Here is a 27,386-nt window from a genome sequence, read left to right as displayed (position 1 = left end):
TTCTGCTATGGCAACTTCAAGGAACAGGATCGGGGCGATATGGGAGGAGCGACGGTTTGAGGTCCAGGTGGTCGAGCTGCGTAAAAACGCACCAAACACTCGCCAAACACTTACGAAACGAAAAAAGATAAAAGAAAGCTCCTAGTTCCTGACACCCCTGTGAATGAATAAGCTGTTTTTAGATTTGCTGCTGGAGAAATAAACACAGAGCCGAACGCGCTTCGGTGCGTCGCTGCGATCTGCCCAGAAGAAAGGACAAAACGGGACCAAAGTTCAGGTTAAACTTAGGACATTTTTGAACGACGTATTTTCAAAAAGACAAAGACGGTTTGTTTTGGAGATATGTTTAAAAAGAGTAAGAGTAAGGTGCTGGTGGATTACGCGTCGGAGGAAGACGACATGTCCTGGCATTATCATCACTCCTACAAGGTAATAATGAGACGGGGGAAGAGGAAACGGTATTCATTACTGCCTTTAAACGACAGGCTAAACTGGTAAAATCATAGTGTGTACTTGTACTACACTGAGATATATTGCTTGTTCAGCCCATTGTTAGGATTTTCTTTCTTTGAAACAAGTGACATCAAAACTATGAGGCTTAACAGCAAAGTTGACACAGTTGTGATGCCAGGTTTTAAATTGTTTGTAAAAACTAAATTAAATTTTAGACTAAATCAACTTGGGATGGGCATGTTATAAATAAGCTATATAGAAATTCTACACTAAATACAAAATAAATCAGTTATAATCTAAATAAAGCATCATACATTGGGCATAAAACCGGTTCTCACCTACAATACGTTTTAAAAAGTTAATGAATTTAAATAAGTGATGGAACATACACCTTAAGTTGTTAAATTGAGATTGTGGAGCAGGGGGAGGTGAAGGAAATTGCTTAAACCCCTGTCAGCTGAGGAGAAAAGTGAGAGAACATACCGAGAAACCAAAGAAAGCTGAGTCTCCATAGAAAGAACCATATCAGCTCTAACATATTTTAGATGAATATTCTAAAGATATTTAAATATGATGCTGAAAAAGGGTATCACATGTTCTTTGTTGGAAAAAAACGGGGGTATATAGTGATACAACATGAGAAAGCAAGTAGCAAAAGTCACTCTAACCGTAAAGGTCAGGGTTGTGACAGCCACGGAATAGCTCATAACAGGCTTTGTTGTGCTTATGCAGTATTTTTCACTGGACCTTTACAGGCAATTCTGTGTCACTGGAAACAGAGAAGGAGACATACACAACAAAGCTCATATGTACAAACCCACATTTCCCAGATGAGGCCTCAGAGCCTTTGTATCAGCACAAGCATCTGGGCTGTGTCATGGTGTTGTGGCACACGGGAGAATTCATTCAAAGATACACACATAAGCATTTTTGGAGCTTCTTGTAAACATCCTTCCACTGTGGATATGTCCACAGTGACAAGTGTTAAAATGCTAGAATTTGAAACACTGAACTAAATTAAATACTGCACTTGTAAAATATTTTTAACAGGTGAAAAAAGTTAAATTGGGAAACTATGGCAATTTTATTGTCCAACTTTTGGTTTCATCAGTGTTACAGCAGCAGTGGATGGATGATTGTGTTATACAGTGTGCAAAATGGAACATTAACCAACCATTTCCCAGCATTTTTCATCTACTGTTGTGATAACATCGAGACCTGTGACCTTTGGCTGGGTATTATGGGCCATTCTTAATATCCACCCTTGGAACCAGCCAGTTCAGTTTGACTTGGGTGACCAGAGCTGATCTGAAATCAGAGCAAGGGCATCTCAGAATTCCTTAGTAAAGAGATCAGGAGGTATCCTCGAGTCACCATGGGAGTAAAGTACATCCAGGGGTCAGGGGTTAGATAATAAAACATCACAAACATCGTGAGGAGGCACAACCAATCCAGCAGTGATACAGGATGAAGCCAGGATTAAATGTTGTGACAACACTGTCTGGAAATGCAGTCTTTTCCTTCCTTTTATTCAAATCAAGTTAGCTACACTATCAAGTCTGCATCACAGTGACAGAGTAAAGCAGATTATTTCCATGTCATGCCCACATTCTGTTTAGCCACTTTCTTTCAGAGATCTTGAAGTCACCAAAGTTAACATACCAGACTGACTTTGAAAAATATTTCATAAACATGAATGCTTCATAAAAGGAAATGTAAGATGAATTCAGGGTTTAGTCACTATTTGCTAAAAGCCACTGAGGGGCTGCTATTGTGGGAATCCGTTCAGGCGGTGCTCCCAGTTTGTCACCACTCGCTGATCTTTAGTGGTGTCCACTGTAGTCCTGTACATAGAACAGGATGATACTCCACAAAAGGCACAACACTAAACATTTAATCATAATCAAGACTCGGGTGCAGTGTGGAGCATGTTCAAAAACTATCAGCACCTGAAGATAACCTCAGCCCTGACTTCCTGAAATACAGCTTTCCATTATCCAAAAAAGGAAGCGCCCCTTTGTGGTTGGAGGTGTAAACATAACAACGCATACTGTATTACATGCAGTATGGGTTACATACAATACAACTGAAATGGCTCCTACATTAGAACTAAATGCCTAAACCTATGTCCTACCTAAACCCTAAAACCAAGTCTTAACCTTCAAAAAGCCATTTCAAAAAGTGAGAAAGTGAAGACCAGTCAAACTATCCTCACTTTTCAAACATGTCCTCACTCTGTAGCAAAAAAAAGGTCAGTACAAGAGTCCTCACTCTGTAGCAAAAAAAAGGTCCGTACAAGAACACACACACACACCACTGAAAACCGCCCAGCACAACCACAATCTGATCTGCTGTGCAGCTTGGGGATAAAGGGCCTTTCTCAAGGATACTTTCTCCACCCACATTCATCCTGGTGGTGCTGGAATTGAACTGGTAACCTTCACAACCCATTCCTGTAACATTAAATAACACTACTGTTATTTGTCTTATTTTACAATGTAATAATTTCTTAAAACACTTAATCTAAATGTCATATGTTCCTATTCATTGCAAGATAACACATTGGGTCTCTTTGTTTTTACATTTTGCATCAGGGTCACTGCGGGCACAACCCAAACAATGGTCTGACACTAAAAATGTTCCTTATACTGCAAGTGTTGCTGGAAGTTTAACCATTTTCTCTTCTTAGTGCACTTTGGCACTGGTATGTGAAGTTGTGCCAGAAATGCATGCTCTGCTATGGGTCATTGCAGAACAGATCATTTACATGCTGTGCTGATAAAGGGAATCAAAACTGAGCACCAGATATGAGTAGGTAGACAGGTAGAGGCAGACAAGTAATTACAGACAAGTCAACAGATTAAGAGTGAGAAAGAAGGGAGAAGGAGTGAGACAAAATGTGGGATTTGAAGTCACCGCCTTTCCTCCCTTCACAGTACTCTAGGGTGACAGCAGGCCCTGTGCTGCAGCTTTGCTTTCAGTCACCCTCTTTTGAAGTTCAACGGGCTGAAAGAGACAGCTGTGAGCTCGCAGGAGGTGTGTGTGTGTGTCTGTTTGTGTGTGGCTTAAAGCAGTAACACACCTGAATACTTCAGCAACACCACTCATAATCCACTGGTCTGCCTTGTAAAGAGCGATCATAAGAGTACAGGTCAGGTCTGTGCAGGTACTCCAGACTGCCTCACATCTAAATGATTACTGGTGACAATGAAGGAAAGGTAAAACTGAGTGAATTATCTGTTGAAGGGGACAGGGTTAGCACCATCTAAATCAAACATGTGACTTTTGTCTTACAAGCTCAAACCAAATCATCTTAATGTCAAAAAAGTTTTGTCTGAATGCTTTTTAGATTTAAAGCAACATTTGATATTCTGCAAAATAGAGTTATTTGCTTTCTTACTCTGGTTTACATAAGAAAGTTGACACCACACTCATAATTGAATGCTAAATATTTAGCTGCAGCCATAATACAGTTAGCTTAGCACAAAGAATGAGAATATGGAAAAACAGCCAGGCTGGCTGACTCTAGAGTACAGAAAGGAGAGCCTTGTGCAAAAAGGTGAGGTACTGTAGTTTCCCGTATTTTCTGTGTCCCTGTGTTTGTGTATTGTTGGTGTGTGAGGACTCTGTGAAAGCTATTGGTGCTTTGGTATTGAAATTCACTGTGCATCTCTATTGCCTAGTAAACTGGCTTTTTTAAAACACAACACGGTGCTAAAATTCACACACTTACAGACCCAGTCAGAGAAGGCAAGAGAGACAGACAAAGGAGGAAAAAATGGCCCCCCCGAGGTGTGAAAGCAGAACCCTTGGTCTGTGTCATTACAAGAGTATTTTAATGAAACATGACTTTCTCTCCCCCTGAATCTCCTTCTCACTCTCTCGCCCTGTTTCAAGTTGTTAATGCTTTTAGGTCAGCAGTCAGCAATCAATATATGTGACTGTGTGTTTTTGATCACCTCAGATAGCGGAAAGCCAGCAAACTTTGCTCAGACATGTCCAACCACCAGTTCTATCGTTCTCTCATGGAGTTTACAGTTTGAAGTTCATACACCTTTGATCATTTTACTGGAATTCTGGTTCCACTTCAGTAATCTCAGGCTCAGCCGCACATCTGATGACTTCTTACTGCCCTCCTCTTATGAGTTAATATATTTAAGTCTTTGGGGGGCATGTCCAAATCAAGTCAAGTCATCATAAGTCTTCAAAGACATACTGCAAATGTATGACAACAGCGCATGAGTCAAAATGGATTTCTAAGGTAAAAACATTGCTAAGTTAAAAAAAGAGAGTTAGTTACGTGACTATGCCTCAAGACTGTATGCTCTATGTTTGACAGAGGACCAAGATGGCATTCCCCATTATAGTTCCTAGTTTGTGGTATAGGATTCATTCAAATATTTGAAAAATGATTTATTTCCCTAAGGGGATGCATTGTATCTTATTGTATTGAACAAGTGTCATTGTACATTGTCAGTTTATTAGTGTTTAAACATTTTCATGCTCAACTATATCCATATAATGTAGTTCCTTGAGCTACAAAATAAAATCTAGTTAGTCAAGATGTTAATCTTTTAAGTCTCTAAATGCTGATGGTAAACAAATAAATGTAGTTGATAATTTCCTTTTCAAAATGCTGTTAATCTGGTTTCTCAAATGGCTGAGATCACTTTAATTCAATGTGTGGGGTCATGTAAGGTCTGTCAGACACTGGCTGATTTATTTTCAAATATTCAGGGATTTCAAAAGGAGTCTTTTTGCTTTCAGATTTTAAGGTACGTATGTCTTTTGGGAGTCCAGCCTCTATAATTAAAATCAGTTCAACCTATTGTCCCTATAGATCCATACAACTAAAGAGAGGCATACCAAAAGTATGTAATAAATGACTGTGAAAGTGAAATCATTTGAGGAGGCAGGATAATTAGTGTGCACAGTTTATAGCAAACATACTGTACAAGTCAAGGTCCCCAGGAGTCAAGTTAGACTCCAGGCCAAATGACAAAACTGAGGCCTACAGCTCTTAATCATTATTGCTATTATTAGTCGCTTTATATCACTTTTCAGAACACAATTATAGTGCTTCATGTGACAAAATAGCAAGTGTAACAATAATATTATACAAAGGATAGAGGATAGAGGAAAATAGGGGAGAAAAGCCTGAATCACAATGGAGCCAAAATAACTTGGCTTAAATACCCAGAGTACTGTTAATAGGTCATGGATTTGTTTTCTCCCTCTTTTGTTTAAATCTGCCCTCTGAGCTTAGTGGCTTCCCCTCATCTTCATCAGTCCTCCATCCATCTGCCCATCCAGCTCCACACTCCAAACACTGTGTTTATGTTACGGCTCTAAAAAGGTTTACCTTTGTTTAACAGGAAAGCCTGCACACACTCCACACTCACACAGCCCTGCTGTAAAGTGTGGATGGTGTGTGTGTTTGCGTTGGGGGGTTGGTATTTGTGTTAACTCACTACTGGTCTGCGTGTGTGTATGTGTGTGTTAGGACAAGGACATAGAAGGAGAGGAAGAGGAGGAGGAAGCTGTCACTGAAGTATCAAAGGTAAACAGTACAACTTCACAGCTATTTGGACATAACACAGACACAAACACATTATCTGCTTTCAAACATTTACTCTATGTAATTTACACCGTTCTACCTCGAACAGTTGTTCCTCAGAGACATGCACTCCTCTGTACACACACACAATATCACACACATGACATCACACTCTTTTTTTTCATTCTTACATCAGCAAAAACTTTCATACACTTTAAATAAGTGTTTCACAGTAAAGCAGGAGAGTCAAAGGACTGCTGAGGCTGCAGTGTTTCTCTGTAAACACACCAGCCTCCAGCTATCATTGCCTGCGTTATCCCTAACCTTCTCATCGGAAAACTGTCTTGTTTGTGTTACTGTAATGTATATTGCATGTGCATGCACTTTTATCCTTATACTAAAACTCCCAGTTAAGATCTGTGGTGTGAGATTGGTGCTATTGTTAGAATTATGATTACAGTGGTTTAATACCAATGAAGTAAACAGAGTTACACCACATTAATGTTAGACTAGACTCGCAGTTACACACAGCTACTGCCAGGTAAAACTGTTACATAGCTAACGGAACCAAGGGACAAAACTAATGTTAGCTTGATAATATATTACACATTTTTTTAAAGAACAAAAATGGTATATGGTTGATATGAATCAAAAAGCTGCCTAATATCAATGTTAACAAATAATTTTAGACCGACTGTGTTATCAAATATTTCCCACATTTAAACTGCATGATACTGAAATGCACAGTTTTCATTACTGTGCATCACTGCATGATACTGAAATGCACAGTTTTCTCCATGTTTGTGATGCAGTAATGAATTTCTGTTGACATATTTGATTGTTCTCACTAGCCAAGACATTTGAATATTTTAATGATACCACCTGATATGTCAAGTAACTACTGTAAAATTAGCTAGTCTTCTAAGAACTCATGAAAGTCTGCACACACAAATTTAGCAATGGATTTACAAATAGCTGGTGCAAACCAAAACTGAATTCCCAAACTTTGTTCCAAAATAACATTTACGATGCATATCTTTAAGGTCAATTAAAATGTATTTTTATTAGCAAAAGGTTTGAATTTTAAAGATGTAAATTAGCCAAAGGGCCAAAGTAAGTGGAAAAACATTCATAGAGCTAAATCAGTTTTGTCATCATCCCTGTAAACTTTGTAAATAATGGCTTTATGATGCAGGTCTGAGGATAAGCTCTTTGTGTGTGCAGATAATTGTATCTACAGCTGAGTGAATGAGATTATTTGCTGTCTTTGTTTGTGAGATAGAGTTAACAGTTAAAGAACAAGTTTTTACTCTACGGCGAGGTCTTTATATCTGAACGCCTCTGACTGTTTAAAGCAGAAGAACCAACCTCTCATACATACGGCTGTAATGTCTTTGAACTCTGGCTGCCTCCCTGCTGTAGGCGACTTAGTCCTCAAATTATATTTCTTGACCTGTCCTGTTTGTGAGGATAGGGTTGGCTAGGCTAGAGAAGGGAAGGAAATGCAGCATTCTTTCGAGGAGCTGGGTGTTTTAGATGGGAACAATCACTGTGGAGAAAAAAACAAGGCTGAAAATAGCCACAGGCTGCTCTGACACTGTAGAAGGCTACAATTATCCCACCACTGGTTGTTTTATGCTCATATTAGCATACACAGAGTAGTTGGTGAGGTTACCTTTAGCTGTAAAAGGCTGATTTCAGAATTAGTTTTATCCTAAAGTGCCATATAATCATTTTCCCCTATCAAATCTATCGCGAAGTTTGCAAACCATTCATGTGTCTCACTTGAAGATGTTTTAAAGGGACCCTTTACTTTCTATGCCGTGCCATAATTACATTTTTTTTAGCAACTCTCCAGTCACAGATTGGCTAGCTGCTTCCCCATTTCAAGTCTTTATGATAAGATAAGCTAACCAGCTGCTGCTGTAGCTTCACACCGAATGAAAGAATATGCGAATGTTATCTTTCTTTTCTTTAAACTCTCCTCAAGAAAGCAAATGAGAGTATTTCCCAAAAAGACTGAAGTATACGGAAAATTTAATCTACAGTTCATAGAGTATTTCTAAAATGAATTGCCTCTTAATCCCCCAACTTCCATCTTTGAGGTATGGATGGAAGGATTTGGTCCAATAAGAGCTCTACTGTTTGCCAGGCATGGAGCTGCAGATAAAGCTCCCCTACACTCAGTAAGCGACTTGGTTTACCTGCTTTCTGGCTGGAGAGATTACTGGGCAGTGAGCTGCTTTGAATATAGAAACTTGGAGGTTAATGCTAAAAAAAAAAGCTGAACAGGAAGATATACAAGGCTGGATAACCAACTTATGCCTAACGACACAGGGAACAAGTAGGGGATTGAGGAGAGAGACATAAAGTGTAGAAACAGCGGCAATGAAATTTTGTACTTTTTAAAATCATAATAAACTCATAGAAACTGGCAGTGTTCTTCCCAACAGGCATGTTCCTTGTAATGAGAAGTAAGACGGGGAGAATTAGGTGTTCTTTAAATGTTTGTGCAGTCTAAACTGGGACTTTCTGAAGTTTGATCTCAGACCTGATTTATTGTATGTTTTCTTGTTTGGTTTGAGAAATGACTGCTTTCATGTCCAGCTGTATGTTTGCTTGTTGTAGCTGCTGTCACATCCTCTGGTCTCAAGCACAGAGATCTGAATTATGTGTTGTTGTTCTGCATGCATGCAGTGCTTTGAATTGACCACGTCTCCAACAGGTAAAATACAGAAACAAAAGAAGCAGTTTAAGGGGGGGGGGGTCAACAGAGTCAAAGATATTCATCAAATAATGTTGTGAAATCTGAGAATGTTTTGATATCTGTAAAGCAAGGGCAGGCACGGATGTGAGTAGGAGTAAATGTTATGACCTTGACAAAAGACATTGGGAATTCTTCCCAGGCACAGAGAGAAATAGAGCTTGTTCCATGATTGCTGAGGAGTGTGGTATCTGTGCACGTGGCAAGCTGCAAGAACAGGGAGGAATTCTGATGTGATGGGGAAGGCTCGGGGAGTTTCAGAGAAACTGGTGGGTCTTCCACTGCAAGTGTGCCAAGTCAGTGCTGCTCACGCTCTTTCACTCTGTCTTTATATGATTTCTGAATCTGAAGTTACAGCGTTTTTGTCCAATAGGTATAAAAATATCTCTTTGTCTATAATTTATTGTAGCATTTTAAATGAACCTTAAAGGAACATTTCAACTATTTGTAAACTATGTTTATTGGCTTTCTTACCAAGAGGTAGGTGAGATAAATAAGGCTAGAGCCAGCAGATGGTTAGCTTAGCTTAGCACAAAGACACAGCACAAAGGTTTGTATTAAACCAACAAGATACAGTGAGTTACGACTATATGAGGTGCTGGTACACCGATTTTGCTACTTTTGGACAAAGCCATGCTTGTTGTTTCCCCCTTGAAAACAGGGGGTTTAAAATGAGCATGTTTAATTAGTTGAACACTAATGAAGCCCATAGCAGAAGTTTGTAAAAAAAGTCCATTTATCAGGCTGCTTTTCTAAATTCCTGTAAAGTCCTCTTCTTCAGGGCGCATGAATCACTCACAGATCACTCAACAGCGATAACAAGCTAACATGCACCAGATGATGTTATTAATTTCTGTTATGCAATTGAAGATTCCATGCTGTCTGTTTTGCTGGTTTCTGCCAGGAGGTCAAGGTGAAGAAGATTATATCCAAGAAAGATAGGAGGGAAAAGAAGATGTTCTCTTCTAAAGATGACGAGCACTTCTTGTTGACCGGAGACAAGCTGGCTGACCGCAGAGGGTGAGATTATACACACAGTAACTTTATTTTTGCAAAATACCTCCTACTAGTTCCACTCTACTGACAGCAGAGACTATCCCAGCAATCAACATGGCCAACATGATGGCAGGCGGCTGACAGCTATACAAACAAGCTAACAGACAAAATAAATGGCAAATAAATGTTTTCCTTTTTGTTTCTACCCTATTACAGAGTAAATATGTTGTACTGTTTGTCAACTAGTGATGTGTGATACCACGTATTTCCTTTTTGATGCAATACCAAGTAGGGAGAATAGATGGACCCAAACAACAGAGACTGATGGAGGAGAGGATGAAGTGTATCTATAAGGGTTTGTTGTTTTTATTAACAACAAATGGTTCCATCTTGCTCACATACTGTGAAGGGTTTCTGCAGCCCAGATACTGGACTGTTGGCAGTGGGACTATGGGAAAACCATACGGGGACACTTTACATGCTATCTTGGGTGTTGTTTATGCCGTACTAGAAATAACGAAGTCATGTTCAGCCACTTGGATTTGTTTATGTGTAAGACAGAGCTTAATTCACTAGCAGTTCTAACATTCAAACCACTTAGAGAAGTGGAAAACATGTGAAGAGAAAAACTGACAGTTACCTTGCTGTGACAAACAGCCAGGAATTCCTGTATAATGGCTTGTTGTATGGGGAAAGTTTCAGGCTGCGCTGGCAGAATATTCCCCGCCCAGTCTGTGCTATTTATAATTAGGATGTGAGGGGCCAAGTTAGCTCCTTGTAAATGTTTGTTTAATACATTTTGTACAACAGTCAATTTGAACTTCTCTGCCAATTTTCATTTGTCCCTAAAGGCCTCACAAGAAAATCAAGGATGATGAGAAGGAGAAGGAGAAGAAGGACAAGCCCGAGAAGGGCCACTGTTTCTGGGAAAGCGTCACTATGACAATGAGACAGATCTCTCCCACTAAAAAACCAGAGAAGATAGAAGGATGGGAACCGCCTCACTTGGAAAACCTAACTGAGACCGTTACTGATGAAGCACCAGAGGAGAGGAGCCAGAAAGGGGTCTCGCAAATGCCTTTCCCCGATTCTCTAGGCCTCCCGTTGGAACTGGCCTCATGGGGAGGTCGGGGTCAGGAGGAGGACTCCTCCCGCTACACTAACCTGTCGGACTCCAAGGATTCAACAGCCGGTGTTAGGTGGACAGCCCGTGCCAAAGTCAGGCTGGCTGGCATCAGCAGGATGAGCAGAGGGATTGTGTCAGAGAGCGCATGGGAGGGGTTTAAATAGCAGCTGTTTTAACTTTTGTAACACTCCCTCCTCACCTGTGTCCCATCAGTAAAGAGGATGAAAGCCTGAACCAAGTATCTGCTTGTCTCCGTAGACTAGTCATGGATGAAATCTGTGTTATTGTCAACTGGTATCAAAATGCTATATTATAGTAAAGCCCCAGACATAACACATGACGTTTGTCAACATATAATATATGCTTTATATGTTATATGTCAACATATAACAGGCTTTTTCACTGAACAAACATAAGCCTTAAACTACTGTACCACATTAAGTGTGATATTCACCGTCCTAGCATTTAGATATTTTATATTGCCCACATATGTAAAAGGTGATTTACATGTAATTGTTGTGGCTGTCATTGGTAGAGAATGAATGAAGAATATGCAAAACTCCTACTGAAGACTTTCGGGTCACTTATGTTTGTGCAGTTACAGCACCTGAAGAAAGAATGTGAGGTTAAAACCTTAACTTATATATTAGTAATGGGCTGTGCGATCATGAAACAGCTTATGAAATACCTTTTGGGATCTGGATCTACCAGTGTGTGTATGCTAGTGTGTGTGTGAAGTAAAAGAAGACTTTCTCACAGAGAGTGGGTGGACATACATGCATGTTTGCTTTAGTGAATTATGACACTGAAATGGAGAGTTGAAGTTCTGCTGTTGTATTGGGAGCATAAGGGGGTAATGCTCCAAACATATCATATTGGAATTATCATAAATAGTGTTCATGCCAACATTTTTTGAAGGCGATGACATATCTGACTTGGAATTTACAAATATGGTAGTGCCTGAAAGTCAAACAAATATGGGTGGCCTACAGCAGCCAAAAACCATAGTTCATTGTAATTAAATTCAACTGTAAAGGATATACAGTAGTTTTATATTGTAAGTGCCAAGTATTCTGATCCTCATGCAGCCAGCTTGCTCACAAGTTTTTTAAATGGGGCTCTTTCCCGTCTCTGCGACACATCCCTTATGACATGAATGCAGCATAATAAATGTGACTGTTTTAGACTGATACGTTTAAATCTGATACTGAATATTTATAAAATATATAATGATGAAAAGATAAAAGCCAGACTCTGAATACTTGTTTTATAAGAAAAGAATCAACTGCATACAGCCATGAAGTGCCTTGTACCAGCACAATGACATCATGTATTTGCTGTAAATTTGAGCTAGGCCAGATGCTCTGAAGAGACCCGCTGTGCTCATCACAATATCCATGCAGGTGCAGGTAGGTCAACCAAAAGTACCTGTTCTGTGCTGCACTAGCTTTCAGACATTTCCTGGTTTCCAATTACAAACCAGTGCCTCTGGATGCTATTAGTTTCACCAGCAGTGCAGCTGCTGCAATGTTTGTGTGCTGCAGAATAAAAAGCTGCTCAGTCCTTTAATGGTGTGTTTGCATATCGGACTATTGTACAGGACTGATGATAAGGACAACGAAGAGTAATTTCATTTCTACTGTAGTGATGTCTTTTTTCTTTTAGGTAAATAAGCAACTTAAAATTCATGCTGTTGAACATTTTGTCATTTAGTCTTCTCTTCTTTCCTTTGCTTTAATCTGTTTACTGGATTTGACACTGAAGTCTGCTTCATTGCAACCACAAGTGTACACAGGCCTGCTTCCTGCAGCCTGTACCCTGGATTTATTTACTAAAAGACTGGGTCACATTTTCTCAAGCAGAATAAACATCTAGTCTGAATATTTGGCTCTGATTCTTTGCAGCCTGGAGTAAATACACGACTTCCTTTACCAGACTCTGCTTTCAGCACCCAGGTAGTTTTCACTGATGCAGTGGCCAGAACAGAAACAGTTTACCTCCATCAGCAGGCATATGAAACTAGCTCATTGAACTGCCTTTAGAAAGGTTGACACTAGAGCACACTAGGAAGAATATTAACCATAAAAGTTTGCCCATGTTCAGTAAAGAAAAAACATGTTCTTGGTGTTTTAGGAGGAAAGATGCTTATATCCAAATCCAATGTTTAGGCCATGATTTTCTATAGTAACCAAATGGACAAATGATTCCCTGCTACAAAGTACAAAATGCAGTCCAGAAAGAGGTTTTTAGAAATATTTAATAATGGTACAGCCAGTTCCTGTTCCATAAAAGTCATGATAGTACTACCAAGAGTATTGGAATAGTAAAGGATTATTACAAAAGTTGGAGGAAGGATAGAAAACTTTTTTTGTTTGTTTTTTATAAATATTGTGTTACATTTCTTCTGCCTGTCACTGGACATTTCTGACAAAAGTAGAAAATAAAAACATTTGCAGCTAATGGAGTTTCCCCCGCCTTAGTTTCATTTACTGTGGATCCCTTCAATGTACACAAAGCACAGCAAGAATTCACAAAGGACAACATACGGTACAGTATGTAAACAAACGGAAACATAACATGCACTTAGTTATTGCAAGAGAGTACCACCAAAACAGATTAAAAGCAGTATAGTTTCACCCCATTAAATAAGCCATCGACACGAGTTGTTACTCTGCCACACTACAATGTTCACCTTTAAACCTTTACACATTACCAATCATCACTTAGCTACCAGAAACATGCTACAACTCATTTTACATAGAAATCCTTTTAAAATACTCATATTAATTTCACATATTATTTTTTATTTCCTCTATCAAGAGCAGCGGTTCTTTGTCAAGAAGACAAACATTTGCATGGAAAGAAAAAAACATAAAAGTTCCTTTCGTATTTCAAAAATCAACAAACATACACATTTATTCTTTTCTGTGACTTATTAAAACATTTGTGTGCAAGAATAAAAAAGGTAATTTTTCTGATTCAGTTGAAGCCCTTTGGAAATGAAATCAATGTCTTTCACACGCTCTCGGGTTGGAATGAGGTTAAACGGATGCTTTGCTTGAGCAACAACATGAAGGACTTAGAACTTGAAGAGGTCAATAAAGTGCTGTGGAGAGACTGGCATGAGGCAGCTGTCTGGATCGTTGGCTGTGCACGGATGGCCGCAGTCCTGCAACAGTCAACAACGACATCCACATGTTTACAAAAGGCAACCTGAGAGAAGAGGCTGGAGTCGGCTGGATCAGTTGTTAGTAAACTCAAACTTTCATAAATATGATGCGAGTGAGGGAGTGAAGATTCACACACCACTGAATTAGACTGCACCACACAGTTAGTTCTTATGCAGAGATTACTTCAACCTGCAACCTGTTTGTCCACTTAAAGCTTGGTAAACAGACTGCAGACTGACCATTTACACATCCGACAGATACAGAGCAACATTTTCCCTCAGTCGTGTTTCTGGCTGCCAACATTCACTACTTTTTTGTGCAGTTTTTGCTCTCTAGTGACTCCTGAGGGAAACATCTCTGTCTTTAGCTGCTAAACGCTCCACTATGTTCACCAGCTAGTCACTAATATTTGTCTGTGTGCTGTTTGATGGTGGGCTACCACTGCGACCGAAGACTGTGATGGATCTGGTGCGATGGATGGCACTACAAATGTTTTCTATCAACTTATTTTCAGTATGCATACATTACTAATTTTTGACAACTTTAAGTTTTAATGGTATGGTCTGATTTCGTAAAGCAGTAGTTTAAAGCTAGCCAGTCGTTACTAAAAACGTACAAAGGACTTTATACACATATGTAGTGACAGATTTACAAATAGCTGGTGCAACACAATGCTGGACAATAATATACACAGAGATATGTTTGTGTTAATCTGATTGACAACTGACAGTTTTCTATCAGATACAAGAACAGTACTGGACAAAGCTCGACACATGGAACAAGAGAAGTCATAAATCAGATCATTGGGGAAACATCAGACAAAGCAGCAACTGAACAAACAGAAAGGCATGATGGAACAGAAAGTACCTTGAATAACAAAGCCAGGTGGCGATCCTTAAGGAGTCAGGGAGAAGGGGAACCAGGAGGAGAGACAGGAAGGAAGGGAGACAAGCAAGGAGAGGGATGCAGAGAGGCCAGAGGTTAAATAGTATAGGGACCCAGTTAACTTAGTGTGCGTAGTAAATAATCACAGGGAGAGGATACTAGGAACAGTAACATTCTTAATCCAAGCACTGTTTGTTCCTGTACATATGGATCCTGCCCAGAAGTTATGACCTCAAACACTCAAAAACGTGATCTTTGCCTTACATGTGGTTGATCAGTTATCTTGTGTCACTGAGGACAAACCAGTCATTTCGTTGATCTCTGACTGCTACGTGCACATGTATGAACATGTGAGCTCACAGAATCCATTGTGCTGGTGGACCCCAACAATTGGTATTACCAGCAGTGCTGATGTGTGCTCGTACGTATATGTCTGACTTTTTGTTCCCCTTTGAAGAATCAGCAAATTTTCTTTACAAAATTTAGCAATTTTTCATGCTGCCCTTAAGATTTAATAGCAAACTGATCTGTAATAGTCAAAGCAGGAAGCCAAAAGTTTAAATTATTAAAACCACACTTTAACTTTGTGCCTGCCAAATACATATATCAGTGTGAAAGAGGCTGTGTGAGTGAGTCAAAGATTCTCTGACACTTGTCCTGATTGTGTCAAATGATAATGGCCGTTTTGTCTCTTCAGCCAAGGGAATACAAAGTGTTCTGGTACAAACCTGATTTGATAAGACTGTCATGTCTACAGTTTAACAGATATTAGGTCTGCATCCAATAAGCTACAGTATATTGCACTGAAAACATAGCAAAAGCTAAACCAATAAGTTAAACCAGAAATTAACTTAGTGTCACCTTATTTTAACTTTTTCCTCCAATGTAATGTACAACTTCTAATTTACTTGCAGTCTGATGAACAGTGCTGATCATATGGTGTCTCCTACATGATATGAATGAGGGAGAAGGTGTGTTTGTATCTTGTTGTTTACCTTCCAGAAGAGGATGCTACAGTGTTTGCAGAAGTGCAAGGTGTCGCCATATTGTTCTTTCATGGGGTAGTGCTTCTGCAGGGTGAAGTACATCAGCTTCCAGTCCACAGTATCACTCTTGGGTAGAACCAAATTCCTACAAAACTGCATTGGTGTAGTGGGCCCACACATGCACAGAGAAAGAAATACAGTTTGAAACTATTTAGCCCACAGGGGACAGGAATGTAATTGTAGATGGAATAAAGTGTAACTAAATATAATCAGGTACAACTCCTATAATGTGGGGTGTATGTCTGAGACACATCTCATGAGTGTGAGTGAGAGTGAAAGAAAGCCAAAGAAAACTGTGAGCTGAGAGTAACCTGTGGAAGTTCCGCCATCTAGTGGTCAATCAGCAAAGTAGCTGGTAGCCTTCTGGACTAGCCACCTCTTTGAATGTAATAATTGATATTTTTACTTTTAAGTACTGTATATGTCTTTTTAAAATTGATATCAAAATTATAGTTTGAGCTTCAGAATAAAAAAACACACGTGTGTTAATTTATGGTTTATGATGTCACCTGTTTGTCTGAGAAGTGAAAGTGGCAGAGTTTCTTCCACAGTATCCTGTTCTCACTGAGGATGTACAGTGTTGGCATGGCCTGTCCCAGGTTGATGATGTCATAGGCATCAGACAACTTGTAGAGGATCTTGTTCTGCATGTATAGTGGCAAGTCGCTGAATGACATGCCATTGCACATTTGCTAAGGAAAAAAAAAAAACCCAACAAAGTTAGAGCTGGACTATAGACGATTACCCTAATTAACCTAAATTTAATTAAATATTCTTAGAAGAATCATTCTTTTCCAGTAAAGCTGGTGTGTAACACTTCATACACAACCGAGCATTAAAAAGTACTGTCTGTACATCTCCTTACATATTTCATGTTCCTCATTCATTAAATTCAGCTTATGTGCAGCTGCAGCAACAGCATTGGCTCAGCCGTGCCACAACATTGGCAAAGCAAGTTTTTCACATGGACAAAAAAGGATGCACACACACACTGACCCCTGCACGTAGTTTACATTCTCACACACTAATCCACCCTCTCTACCTTGGGGATCTGCAGGTTGTTGAGCTGCTGCTGCCATTTGAGAATGGTCTCCAGTCGACACAACCAGATGTTAATGTTGCCCACAAGGACACACCTGCCAACATGGACAGTCAGACTGTGCAGAGTGGAGCTGAGGTCCTGCAGCAGCTCCTTGACAAGGCGAGGATTGTAGTGGTCCTCAAGGACTACAGCCCAAATTTAAAAGGCAGAAAGAAAGAAACAAAAAAAAAAACAGAGACATCAGAGAAAGTTCCTGCCTGTAGAATACATCCACTGAATATCTATTCCTTACCCTTCCGTACAATCTTCTCCAGTATATTGAAATAGTTTTTCTGGGCAGCTCCACTCAAAGAAGTTAGATGAGACCTGGCTATTAGCTGAAAAAGCTGTGGGAGAGAAAGAGGACGACAGTAAGATGAAGAGCACTTTCAAACTGATTTCTTGTGCGATCATCACTCACTCACTTTTGCAACGTAGTTGAATCTTCTCAAGTCCTGGATGGCACTGGAGAAGTCTAGACGGTTCAGGGCTTCACCAAGCGTGCAGTAGCCATGTCGCTGTAAATGAACACGATAACGGGCGCACACATAGTTTAAAAAAGAATTATTTGAGTAAAATAAACACTGGTGTTTTAATCAACAGAAAAAGAATTATTCATGTGAAAATTCTGGTAATGGCTCCAGCACCTACTTCTTTTGTGCTCCCTTTCTGCACATAAATCCATTTATCCCTGAAAACAACTGGACAAGGAAAACAAAGGCATTATTCATCTGAAATGTACACACTGTATATTGAGTGGAAAAAGGTGACACCTGTGCTTTTTTTTAATTACAAACCAGCACAAAGCTACGTTTGTAAGCACGATTATAGACGTATACTCAATTTTGCTACAGCTGTTTATTCGAATGGTTGCTGTTTAAGCCTATAGTTTGTCATGTTTTTGTACTGGGCTGCCTCGAATTGTATAGTGTACATACAGTACTATTCTTCCCCTGTATAAAACAGGGTAGAGGGGGCTAAAACACCATCTAGTGGAACTGAAATTATTCTGCCATAGCTTCAACAAACACTGAACATGATAACATTTCTACATGCAGAATTCATTGCAGGGCCGTTATATTGGATTTCAGTTTCTAGCACAACTCTCTAATATATTTAGTCCAAATCCTTCTGTGCTTTGGATATTGCATATGAAAACAAAACCTTTTAATAATTACTGTATCTGAGGGCATGTTTACAGTATTCAGCTTCTTCAAACTGCAACGTTTTAGAGAGACAGACACATGGAATGCGTTTTAGGAAACTGACTGGTCGTAGCAGCCACAACAGTGATTATGTCATGCTGAAACTCACACTGAGATTTGGTGTTATTGTTGTACAAGTCCTTTTGCCGCTTTGTTGTGGTGAGCTCACACACATCTCCGACAAACAGATTTTCTTTGTTGTCACTGCAGAACCTGTTTGGGCAGAGAATACATGGGGGGTATTTAATAACGCTGCATGACAGTGTGACCGGTTCACCTAAAAAAAAACAAAAACAGAGCCAGAAAATGTAGGCACAAATAGTAACCAAAACTAAAATGAATGTTATTGTCCAACTTGTTGCATTTTGGTCAGATGAACAATCAAGATATGGAAATAAAATAATTCACAGAGTCTGCTGTAAACACAGATGTCAGACATAAATAAGAGTGTAGGAGGCAAGATGTGACCCAGTCTTTACTCAGACAACACTTTAAAACATGCTGAGATCTCAAAACAACTCTGTCTGATTTCTGTTATTTCAGGCAGCCAACCCATTTCTGGGACTGGCTGCTTAATAAACAGCCTTGTTATTTGTCATAAGATGGATCTTAACATTTTGGCAGCAGACTTCACTGACATGTGTTGCCACGGGAAGCCTTGAAATGGCTTATCTCCAACAAGCACAAATTAATAATTGTGCGTTTTCATTTATTTGAGGTATAACAGGCTGTTGCCCTTTATCTGTGATTGTGGTGCTGGAGATAAGCATTGTCCATTTGAGAACACAGCACAAGCTCTGTACAGTTTGACACAATACGCTTACAAACTAAGATTAAGTGTCTTTGTCTCCCTTTTTCACAAATTCAAACAGCATATCCCTGGGTGGTCTTCATCCACTGTAGTCTTCATTAAAAACAAACACTGCTGTCCCAGGGGGAGGTTGCAAACAGCTCCTGTGATACACATGGAGTCATCAGCTTTTATTTTCTTCTAACTGGGAGGACCATGGTGCAATCAGCTTGACTGGAAGAGTCAGTGGCTCTCATAAAAAGCAAACTCTTTTCATTCCTTACTGACTGATTATAAATATTCGCTGCTTTAGAGAAATGACCTCAGTTTTCTCACACATATTTTCACCTGCCTGCCACGTCACAATAAAAAATATAAACACACATCAATACACATTTATTAGAGAGATACCATATATACCATATATATATATACACACACACACACACACATGCGTGTCTGTTTTGCACTCAAAGCAGTTTCATAACATAAAAAGTAAACCTTTTTACCACAATCTTAACTTCTGTTAACATTACCATCAATAAATAAAAATGTAGAAAAGCATTTTTCCATACTTGATGGTATTGAAGTAATTCAATCGATGCTATAATGCTATAAAAGTATTGTAAGTTCGATACCCAGCACTTATCCCAGAGACAGGAGAGTGTACTTCCTCACCAATTTATCTTGTTATTCATCAAGTGCAAGATGAATAAACTATCAGTTCAGACAATAACAGGATAAGTTCACCTGTCACAGAAAAGGGCAGCAAACTGAGGTTCAGATACCCAGCTAACACTCAACTTCGCAGTGCCCATCTGGCACTTCAGTGTTAGCAGAGAATAGCTGACAGCAGGGTATTCACATGCAGACACACTATGATCTAATGTACTTTTGTAACCCTGTGTTCTATGCCAGTGGCTATCATAATGCTCTTCTATCTTTCTGGCCTGCATGTGTTGGTCTGTCTTCATGGACCTCTGCTACATGAAGTCACTGGGCTTTCTGAGTGAGGCTGCATGTGGACAGCGGCCAGTTTGAAGAGATTATGTCATAGGTTACTGTCTGGTGCTATGTCCTTTGTTTCTTTTTGTGAAACGACTGCTGACAAGCTGATGCGGTACTGTGAGTATGGAGTGATATCAAGGAAAACACAGTTGGAAAACCTTCAAAAACGAGCCAAAAACTCATTTTTTCCATCATTTTTCTGTCTCTAGCCTTCTCTCTTTTTTCTCTCTCTCCATCCAACAAAGCTGGGAACATGGTGAAGTGAAAGAAAAAGAGACAAAATTTGAAGCCATGTCTTAGTAAGAGCACCGTTTAAGTCCATAGTCAGCTAAACCAAATTTATGCTTATTGACGGGCTGTTCCTCTAAAGCTTGTGCTCCCTGCCAGGGGTGTGCGTGTAAGACTGAGCCAGCATGACAATAAAAAACTATTGTTGCATGTCTTTAGTCATCCTGTCCAAGTCTCACCCTCCCCTTTGGAGCAAACGCCCTGGCTTATCAGCCCAGTAACAGCAGGACTAATTTGTACAGAAGTCGAAATAAACCAGTTTAAAGCAAAAAGCACTTTCTCCAACTACCTTACTTCCCCACAGGTACTGTTGGTTGATCAACAGAAAAAGCAACACTGTTCCCTGAGGGAGATATCACCAACCGGTGCGGAGACTCTACTATTAACCCTATCAATACCAGCAGGACACTGGCATCCAGTCCATTGTTTAATGTCACTATTATACTAGTACTGTCTGGGTCAAGCTTATCTGCTCTGTTCTTTCTAATGTAATGCTTACATTTGTACAAGCATAGTATATCCAGGAGCTGGATGATAATACAATATAAATGCTTATTTGAGATAATCAGTGACATTTTCTGCTGTTCACAATAATAATTCCAAGTAAAATGTAAATAAAAACTTAACCATCGCTTTACATATTTCAGATTTAGTTAATATTGAACATAATTCACTGAATTGGATATCAATTTGACATGTGAAATATCTTACTAACATTATGATAGTGACTTCAACCATAACCTGCCTCCACCTTTGGTTTTATTGAATGACAACAAGGGTACCTGACCAGCAATAAATGTATTCAAATAGACTGCTTTTATTGTGGTTTATTGTGGATCAGTGGAGCTGAGAATAGATTAGATCTTAGTAGTCCTGCAAGTCTGCTTAAAAGTGGGCTGACTACAGCTGACTGACTGTCAGGGCGCACTCAAAATGTTGTCTCTTTGTGACAAACTGTCCAGCTTCCACAAAAAAACTCAAAAGTATTTGCAAAGGATTTCCCCCTCTGTATTAAACAGAGGGCAGTAATGAGCTGACAGGAAATTAAAGGATACGGTGTTAGATATAGAACAGGACACCCTGACTGTTTACACTGCTGACTAGAGATGATCTGTGATTGTTGTTCAGTGAATTTCTCTGAGTAATATATATATATACACACACACACACACACATGCGTGTCTGTTTTGCACTCAAAGCAGTTTCATAACATAAAAAGTAAACCTTTTTACCACAATCTTAACTTCTGTTAACATTACCATCAATAAATAAAAATGTAGAAAAGCATTTTTCCATACTTGATGGTATTGAAGTAATTCAATCGATGCTATAATGCTATAAAAGTATTGTAAGTTCGATACCCAGCACTTATCCCAGAGACAGGAGAGTGTACTTCCTCACCAATTATGTCACAACACAGTTTTAGGAAAAAAAATAGTAATAATTTTGGTGTACAGCATGTGTTCAAATGTCCTGATATTATACTACACACAGTGCCAGATCAGCAGAGAAAGTTAATATTGAACCTCTGGTACTGATAACATGGAGGTACCTGTGAATGTTTGCAGCTTGTGTATCACATGAGGAATTTCTCAGGAGTATTTTCCTGCTGTTCTACAATGAATGCTAACATACCAGTTCTTCTGACGGAAGCACAGAAGAATACCTTCCAAGTTCAAACAATGCCACTTTTATAATAGTGTCTCTCCCAAAAGTGTTTATTGGGTTGAAAGACTTGAGTAACCAATGTTTGTTGGGAGCAGATGAACAAAAATAGCAAGATAACACCAACCAGTTTGTGACTGAGCCTCACTTAAAGGCAGATTTTGAAGACACAAGTTAGGATCTTACTCTTGCAGGTCTATCTCTTTGTTGTTGTCCTCCAACTCATGCCCATATAAGACAATCCGTTTCCAGCCATGTTCAGTCTTTGTCCAGCTCCATCCTGGTGACCTCCAGTCCTTACCCAAGAAAGGCATTTTAGCTTGGGAGAGACTATGAGCAGAGAGGGTTGCTGCCACTCCAAACACCTAGAGGGTGTTATAACCAGTTGTGGAATTTGTACTCAGATCCTTTATAAGTAAGCAAATTTAATGTTGCAACTGGTAAAGGAGGAGCTAGTTTTAACTACCTTATAAGGATTTAATTTGTATTACTGCTGGGTAGCTTGTGAATTTTCCACCTTAGATGAATGAGGTCTTATAATTATACTTTATTCTTCTGGTTATGAAAAGTAACTATTAACTAAAGCTAAAAACACTGTTCCCTGAGGGAGATATCACCAACCGGTGCGGAGACTCTACTATTAACCCTATCAATACCAGCAGGACACTGGCATCCAGTCCATTGTTTAATGTCACTATTATACTAGTACTGTCTGGGTCAAGCTTATCTGCTCTGTTCTTTCTAATGTAATGCTTACATTTGTACAAGCATAGTATATCCAGGAGCTGGATGATAATACAATATAAATGCTTATTTGAGATAATCAGTGACATTTTCTGCTGTTCACAATAATAATTCCAAGTAAAATGTAAATAAAAACTTAACCATCGCTTTACATATTTCAGATTTAGTTAATATTGAACATAATTCACTGAATTGGATATCAATTTGACATGTGAAATATCTTACTAACATTATGATAGTGACTTCAACCATAACCTGCCTCCACCTTTGGTTTTATTGAATGACAACAAGGGTACCTGACCAGCAATAAATGTATTCAAATAGACTGCTTTTATTGTGGTTTATTGTGGATCAGTGGAGCTGAGAATAGATTAGATCTTAGTAGTCCTGCAAGTCTGCTTAAAAGTGGGCTGACTACAGCTGACTGACTGTCAGGGCGCACTCAAAATGTTGTCTCTTTGTGACAAACTGTCCAGCTTCCACAAAAAAACTCAAAAGTATTTGCAAAGGATTTCCCCCTCTGTATTAAACAGAGGGCAGTAATGAGCTGACAGGAAATTAAAGGATACGGTGTTAGATATAGAACAGGACACCCTGACTGTTTACACTGCTGACTAGAGATGATCTGTGATTGTTGTTCAGTGAATTTCTCTGAGTAAGAGTTTGTGTAAATGCCTGGTCGCAAAACAAAATTCCTTCAGAATATTAATGAAGTTAATGTTCAACAAGTGCAAACTATCTGTGGTAGAGATGCTTAATAAACCAAGGAGAAAAGGAGGAAGTGGCGGAGAGTCAGTAAATGATAAACTGCACTGATAAAGCCATAGCTGCATGATGTCAGTTAGAAAATAATTCAGCCAGCTCTTATCAGGACCAGAGCAGAGAGTCTTTGATGAGGCGATTTGCACATCACAATTGTAACTTGTTGTTGCACAGGGGTGTCATGGCAACAGACAGGAGTTGAGCCTAGGGCTGAGTTCAGACCCTCAAGAGGCTGATGTTGCCAATGTGTGACTGTATCCTGTTGGAGCAAAGACTCTAAACAGATGAGTTTACAGTATCACTGGAGAGGATGTTTTGGAGCTGACATCCAACTTTGACACAGTATATAGTATAAACCCCTCTACATAGTGCAGTATAGTTAGGTATTAGTAGCAGCAAAGCATCATGAAACAAGATTAAACCTGCTGTCTCACTTTATATTTACTTAATATTTTTAATGCTTCACAATCCCAGATAGGGCTGGGTATCATTCCGGATACTTCTATACCATATATACCATATATATATATACACACACACACACACACATGCGTGTCTGTTTTGCACTCAAAGCAGTTTCATAACATAAAAAGTAAACCTTTTTACCACAATCTTAACTTCTGTTAACATTACCATCAATAAATAAAAATGTAGAAAAGCATTTTTCCATACTTGATGGTATTGAAGTAATTCAATCGATGCTATAATGCTATAAAAGTATTGTAAGTTCGATACCCAGCACTTATCCCAGAGACAGGAGAGTGTACTTCCTCACCAATTATGTCACAACACAGTTTTAGGAAAAAAAATAGTAATAATTTTGGTGTACAGCATGTGTTCAAATGTCCTGATATTATACTACACACAGTGCCAGATCAGCAGAGAAAGTTAATATTGAACCTCTGGTACTGATAACATGGAGGTACCTGTGAATGTTTGCAGCTTGTGTATCACATGAGGAATTTCTCAGGAGTATTTTCCTGCTGTTCTACAATGAATGCTAACATACCAGTTCTTCTGACGGAAGCACAGAAGAATACCTTCCAAGTTCAAACAATGCCACTTTTATAATAGTGTCTCTCCCAAAAGTGTTTATTGGGTTGAAAGACTTGAGTAACCAATGTTTGTTGGGAGCAGATGAACAAAAATAGCAAGATAACACCAACCAGTTTGTGACTGAGCCTCACTTAAAGGCAGATTTTGAAGACACAAGTTAGGATCTTACTCTTGCAGGTCTATCTCTTTGTTGTTGTCCTCCAACTCATGCCCATATAAGACAATCCGTTTCCAGCCATGTTCAGTCTTTGTCCAGCTCCATCCTGGTGACCTCCAGTCCTTACCCAAGAAAGGCATTTTAGCTTGGGAGAGACTATGAGCAGAGAGGGTTGCTGCCACTCCAAACACCTAGAGGGTGTTATAACCAGTTGTGGAATTTGTACTCAGATCCTTTATAAGTAAGCAAATTTAATGTTGCAACTGGTAAAGGAGGAGCTAGTTTTAACTACCTTATAAGGATTTAATTTGTATTACTGCTGGGTAGCTTGTGAATTTTCCACCTTAGATGAATGAGGTCTTATAATTATACTTTATTCTTCTGGTTATGAAAAGTAACTATTAACTAAAGCTAAAAACTAAATGTAGTGGAGTAAAAAGTACAATATTTGCCTCTAAAATGTAGTGAAATTAAAGTATGAAATAACAGAAAATGAAAATACTCAAGTACAGATACCTCAAAGTTGTACTTAAGTACAGTACTTGAGTAAATGTGCTTAGTTACTTTCCACCACTGGTTATAACAAGGGATTCATCTTTGTGGACAGGGTTCTATGAAAGAAAAGAAAGGCCAAAATAATTTGAATATTATAAGCAACTGAACACCTTGTTGAGAAATAAAACACTACAAAACACTAATGAAATCCAAAAATTGAGATCAATAACATGTCTTGAATATAAAAAAACCCCTATATTCAAATTACTCAAGATTATTTTCCCATCTTAAAATTCAGGTTAAGTAAAACTGGATCGGTGAAATTCAGACACTAAAATTCTAAATGAAAAAAATTGGACTTTGAACATCAGTCATGCTAAGAATAATCAATTTATCAAACCTGCTTCCACAGATTCAATCTGCTGCCTACAATTATATTAGTTAACTGTCTGACAACAACAAAAGGGCATTTAGATTTATAACATTACCTATGTGGTGCCTGTTTTGGCGTTATTACAAAATGGCATAATAAATTACATTACTTCACCAATACACCAGTTAACGAATATGACGCATTTACCGTGGGCATATTAACAATAACAGCGTCAGCAAAACAAGTCGTGTCAACGCTTATCGGTAAAAATGAAGATAAGACAAAAGTGTCATTTGATTTAGCGCATATAATCACGACAGAAAGACAATAACATATCTGTGCTATGTTATAATAAAACTGGAGGTTTATACAATATGGCGAAACAAACCTTAACGGGCAAGGAACGTCTTTGTTATATCGCCTGCCTCTGTTTCTTGTCTCCCCTTTCTGTTGCTGAAGTATTGACGGAAGTAAACACAGTGCGGATTCGGGAATTATTTCACATCCCCTACTGCTCACTGATTGGACAAAATGTCAGTATTTATCTTGTTGCTACCCGGAATATCGTAGCTGATTGGTTAAAAGCGGCCGTCAATCATATTCTTTTAAAATCCTTTTTGTTTTGTTGGAGCTTTCTTCTACACGTGACAATGGACTGCGCACATGTTTATGTTTTGATTTTGAATTGGGGGATGGGAACTGAGCCACTGGCTGTTAGTGATGATGTGGAACATTTCAAAAACATACCTCAATAAATGATAACTGTTCGCGTGTGTGTATAACTGCTATTCTGTGGCCGAGTGTCTCTATATTTTTGTCCTCCCCATATACATATATGAGAGGGTCAGAATATTAGGAACACCTCTAAATATAATGTAGTCCCTTACAACACCACCTTTAACTATGACCTTAATAATAAACATATACTTTAATTTATATATTTATGACAATTTCACCAAAAACTGAAACAATTTGAGCTTCATAAACACCGATGTTAAGACAGAAGTGTACTGAACCGCATACAATTGTACAGGTGTACCTAATAAAGTGCCAGGCCAGTGTATATATGCATACTGTATGTGTGTCTGTATGAGTGTGTCAGTATGACTGCTTGTTGAAAGTCAAAGTAGGAGTAGAAAGAGAGTAAAGAGTTTTCATGTAAATGTGCTTTATAAATAAAGCTTTCTTGCCTTCATCACATTAACTATAAATAGCTAGGCTACATATCACAGATCTATTCTGACTGGTTTATAGTAGTACTGTAGTTGTTCCTCTGTGTATTACTGCATGTGCTTTCATTGCAGCTATAGGCTATAGGTGTTATGACTGCTCAGACAATATAGCATCCTATATTTAGTGATGGCCATCTGACACCGATGCTTGGATACAGATCTATTCTGACTGGTTTATAGTAGTACTGTAGTTGTTCCTCTGTGTATTACTGCATGTGCTTTCATTGCAGCTATAGGCTATAGGTGTTATGACTGCTCAGACAATATAGCATCCTATATTTAGTGATGGCCATCTGACATCGATGCTTGGATAGAAGCTTCATACTCGAAAAGGCAGAAACTGCTTCAGTCCTCTGAGTTAATCAAGTGACTGGTTCAAACATTGGTTCAAAGACCTTGCTGCTTGCGCTTCAGCAGTTTCGTAGTAAAAGCACTATATACATGACTGATCCTCCCTTTGAGAGATGTGAAGCTCCTCTGACCTACTGGAACGAGCACAAAAATGTTTACCCATGTTTGTTTTCACTAGCAAA

General features: G+C 38.9%; 2 protein-coding genes across 7 annotated transcripts; one reads left to right on the top strand and one right to left on the bottom strand.

The window, feature by feature from the left end:
• On the top strand, positions 1–12,777 carry LOC109953326 (testis development-related protein). 3 transcript variants are annotated; one of them, XM_020588779.1, is made up of 4 exons: positions 1–429; positions 5,957–6,013; positions 9,679–9,794; positions 10,622–12,777. In XM_020588779.1, the coding sequence occupies exons 1-4, from the start codon at positions 343–345 to the stop codon at positions 11,058–11,060; spliced, it is 699 nt and encodes a 232-aa protein (XP_020444435.1). In that variant the 5' UTR covers positions 1–342; the 3' UTR covers positions 11,061–12,777. The 3 variants fall into 3 exon arrangements, with proteins under 3 accessions (XP_020444435.1, XP_020444441.1, XP_020444449.1); XM_020588785.1 differs by lacking the exons at positions 1–429; positions 5,957–6,013 and adding an exon at positions 6,829–9,070; XM_020588793.1 differs by lacking the exons at positions 1–429; positions 5,957–6,013 and adding an exon at positions 6,831–9,043.
• An 80-nt stretch (positions 12,778–12,857) lies between these two features.
• Positions 12,858–26,111, bottom strand: fbxo25 (F-box protein 25). Of its 4 annotated transcripts, XM_020588757.1 has the most exons (12): positions 26,010–26,111; positions 25,270–25,364; positions 24,766–24,944; positions 18,393–18,496; positions 17,730–17,779; positions 17,504–17,596; positions 17,332–17,425; positions 17,040–17,224; positions 16,507–16,689; positions 15,947–16,090; positions 14,934–14,960; positions 12,858–14,065 (listed from the first exon to the last, which is right to left on the bottom strand). In XM_020588757.1, the coding sequence occupies exons 3-12, from the start codon at positions 24,891–24,893 to the stop codon at positions 13,976–13,978; spliced, it is 1,098 nt and encodes a 365-aa protein (XP_020444413.1). In that variant the 5' UTR covers positions 24,894–24,944; positions 25,270–25,364; positions 26,010–26,111; the 3' UTR covers positions 12,858–13,975. The 4 variants fall into 4 exon arrangements, with proteins under 4 accessions (XP_020444413.1, XP_020444418.1, XP_020444403.1 ...); XM_020588762.1 differs by lacking the exons at positions 25,270–25,364; positions 26,010–26,111 and adding an exon at positions 25,046–25,061; XM_020588747.1 differs by lacking the exons at positions 24,766–24,944; positions 25,270–25,364; positions 26,010–26,111 and adding an exon at positions 22,221–22,545.
• Between the last annotated feature and the right edge of the window lie 1,275 nt (positions 26,112–27,386).

The sequence above is a fragment of the Monopterus albus genome, unplaced genomic scaffold, assembly GCF_001952655.1.
Source record: "Monopterus albus unplaced genomic scaffold, M_albus_1.0 scaffold9.1, whole genome shotgun sequence".
NCBI lineage: Eukaryota > Metazoa > Chordata > Actinopteri > Synbranchiformes > Synbranchidae > Monopterus > Monopterus albus.
This window is presented reverse-complemented; position numbering and strand designations above follow the sequence as displayed.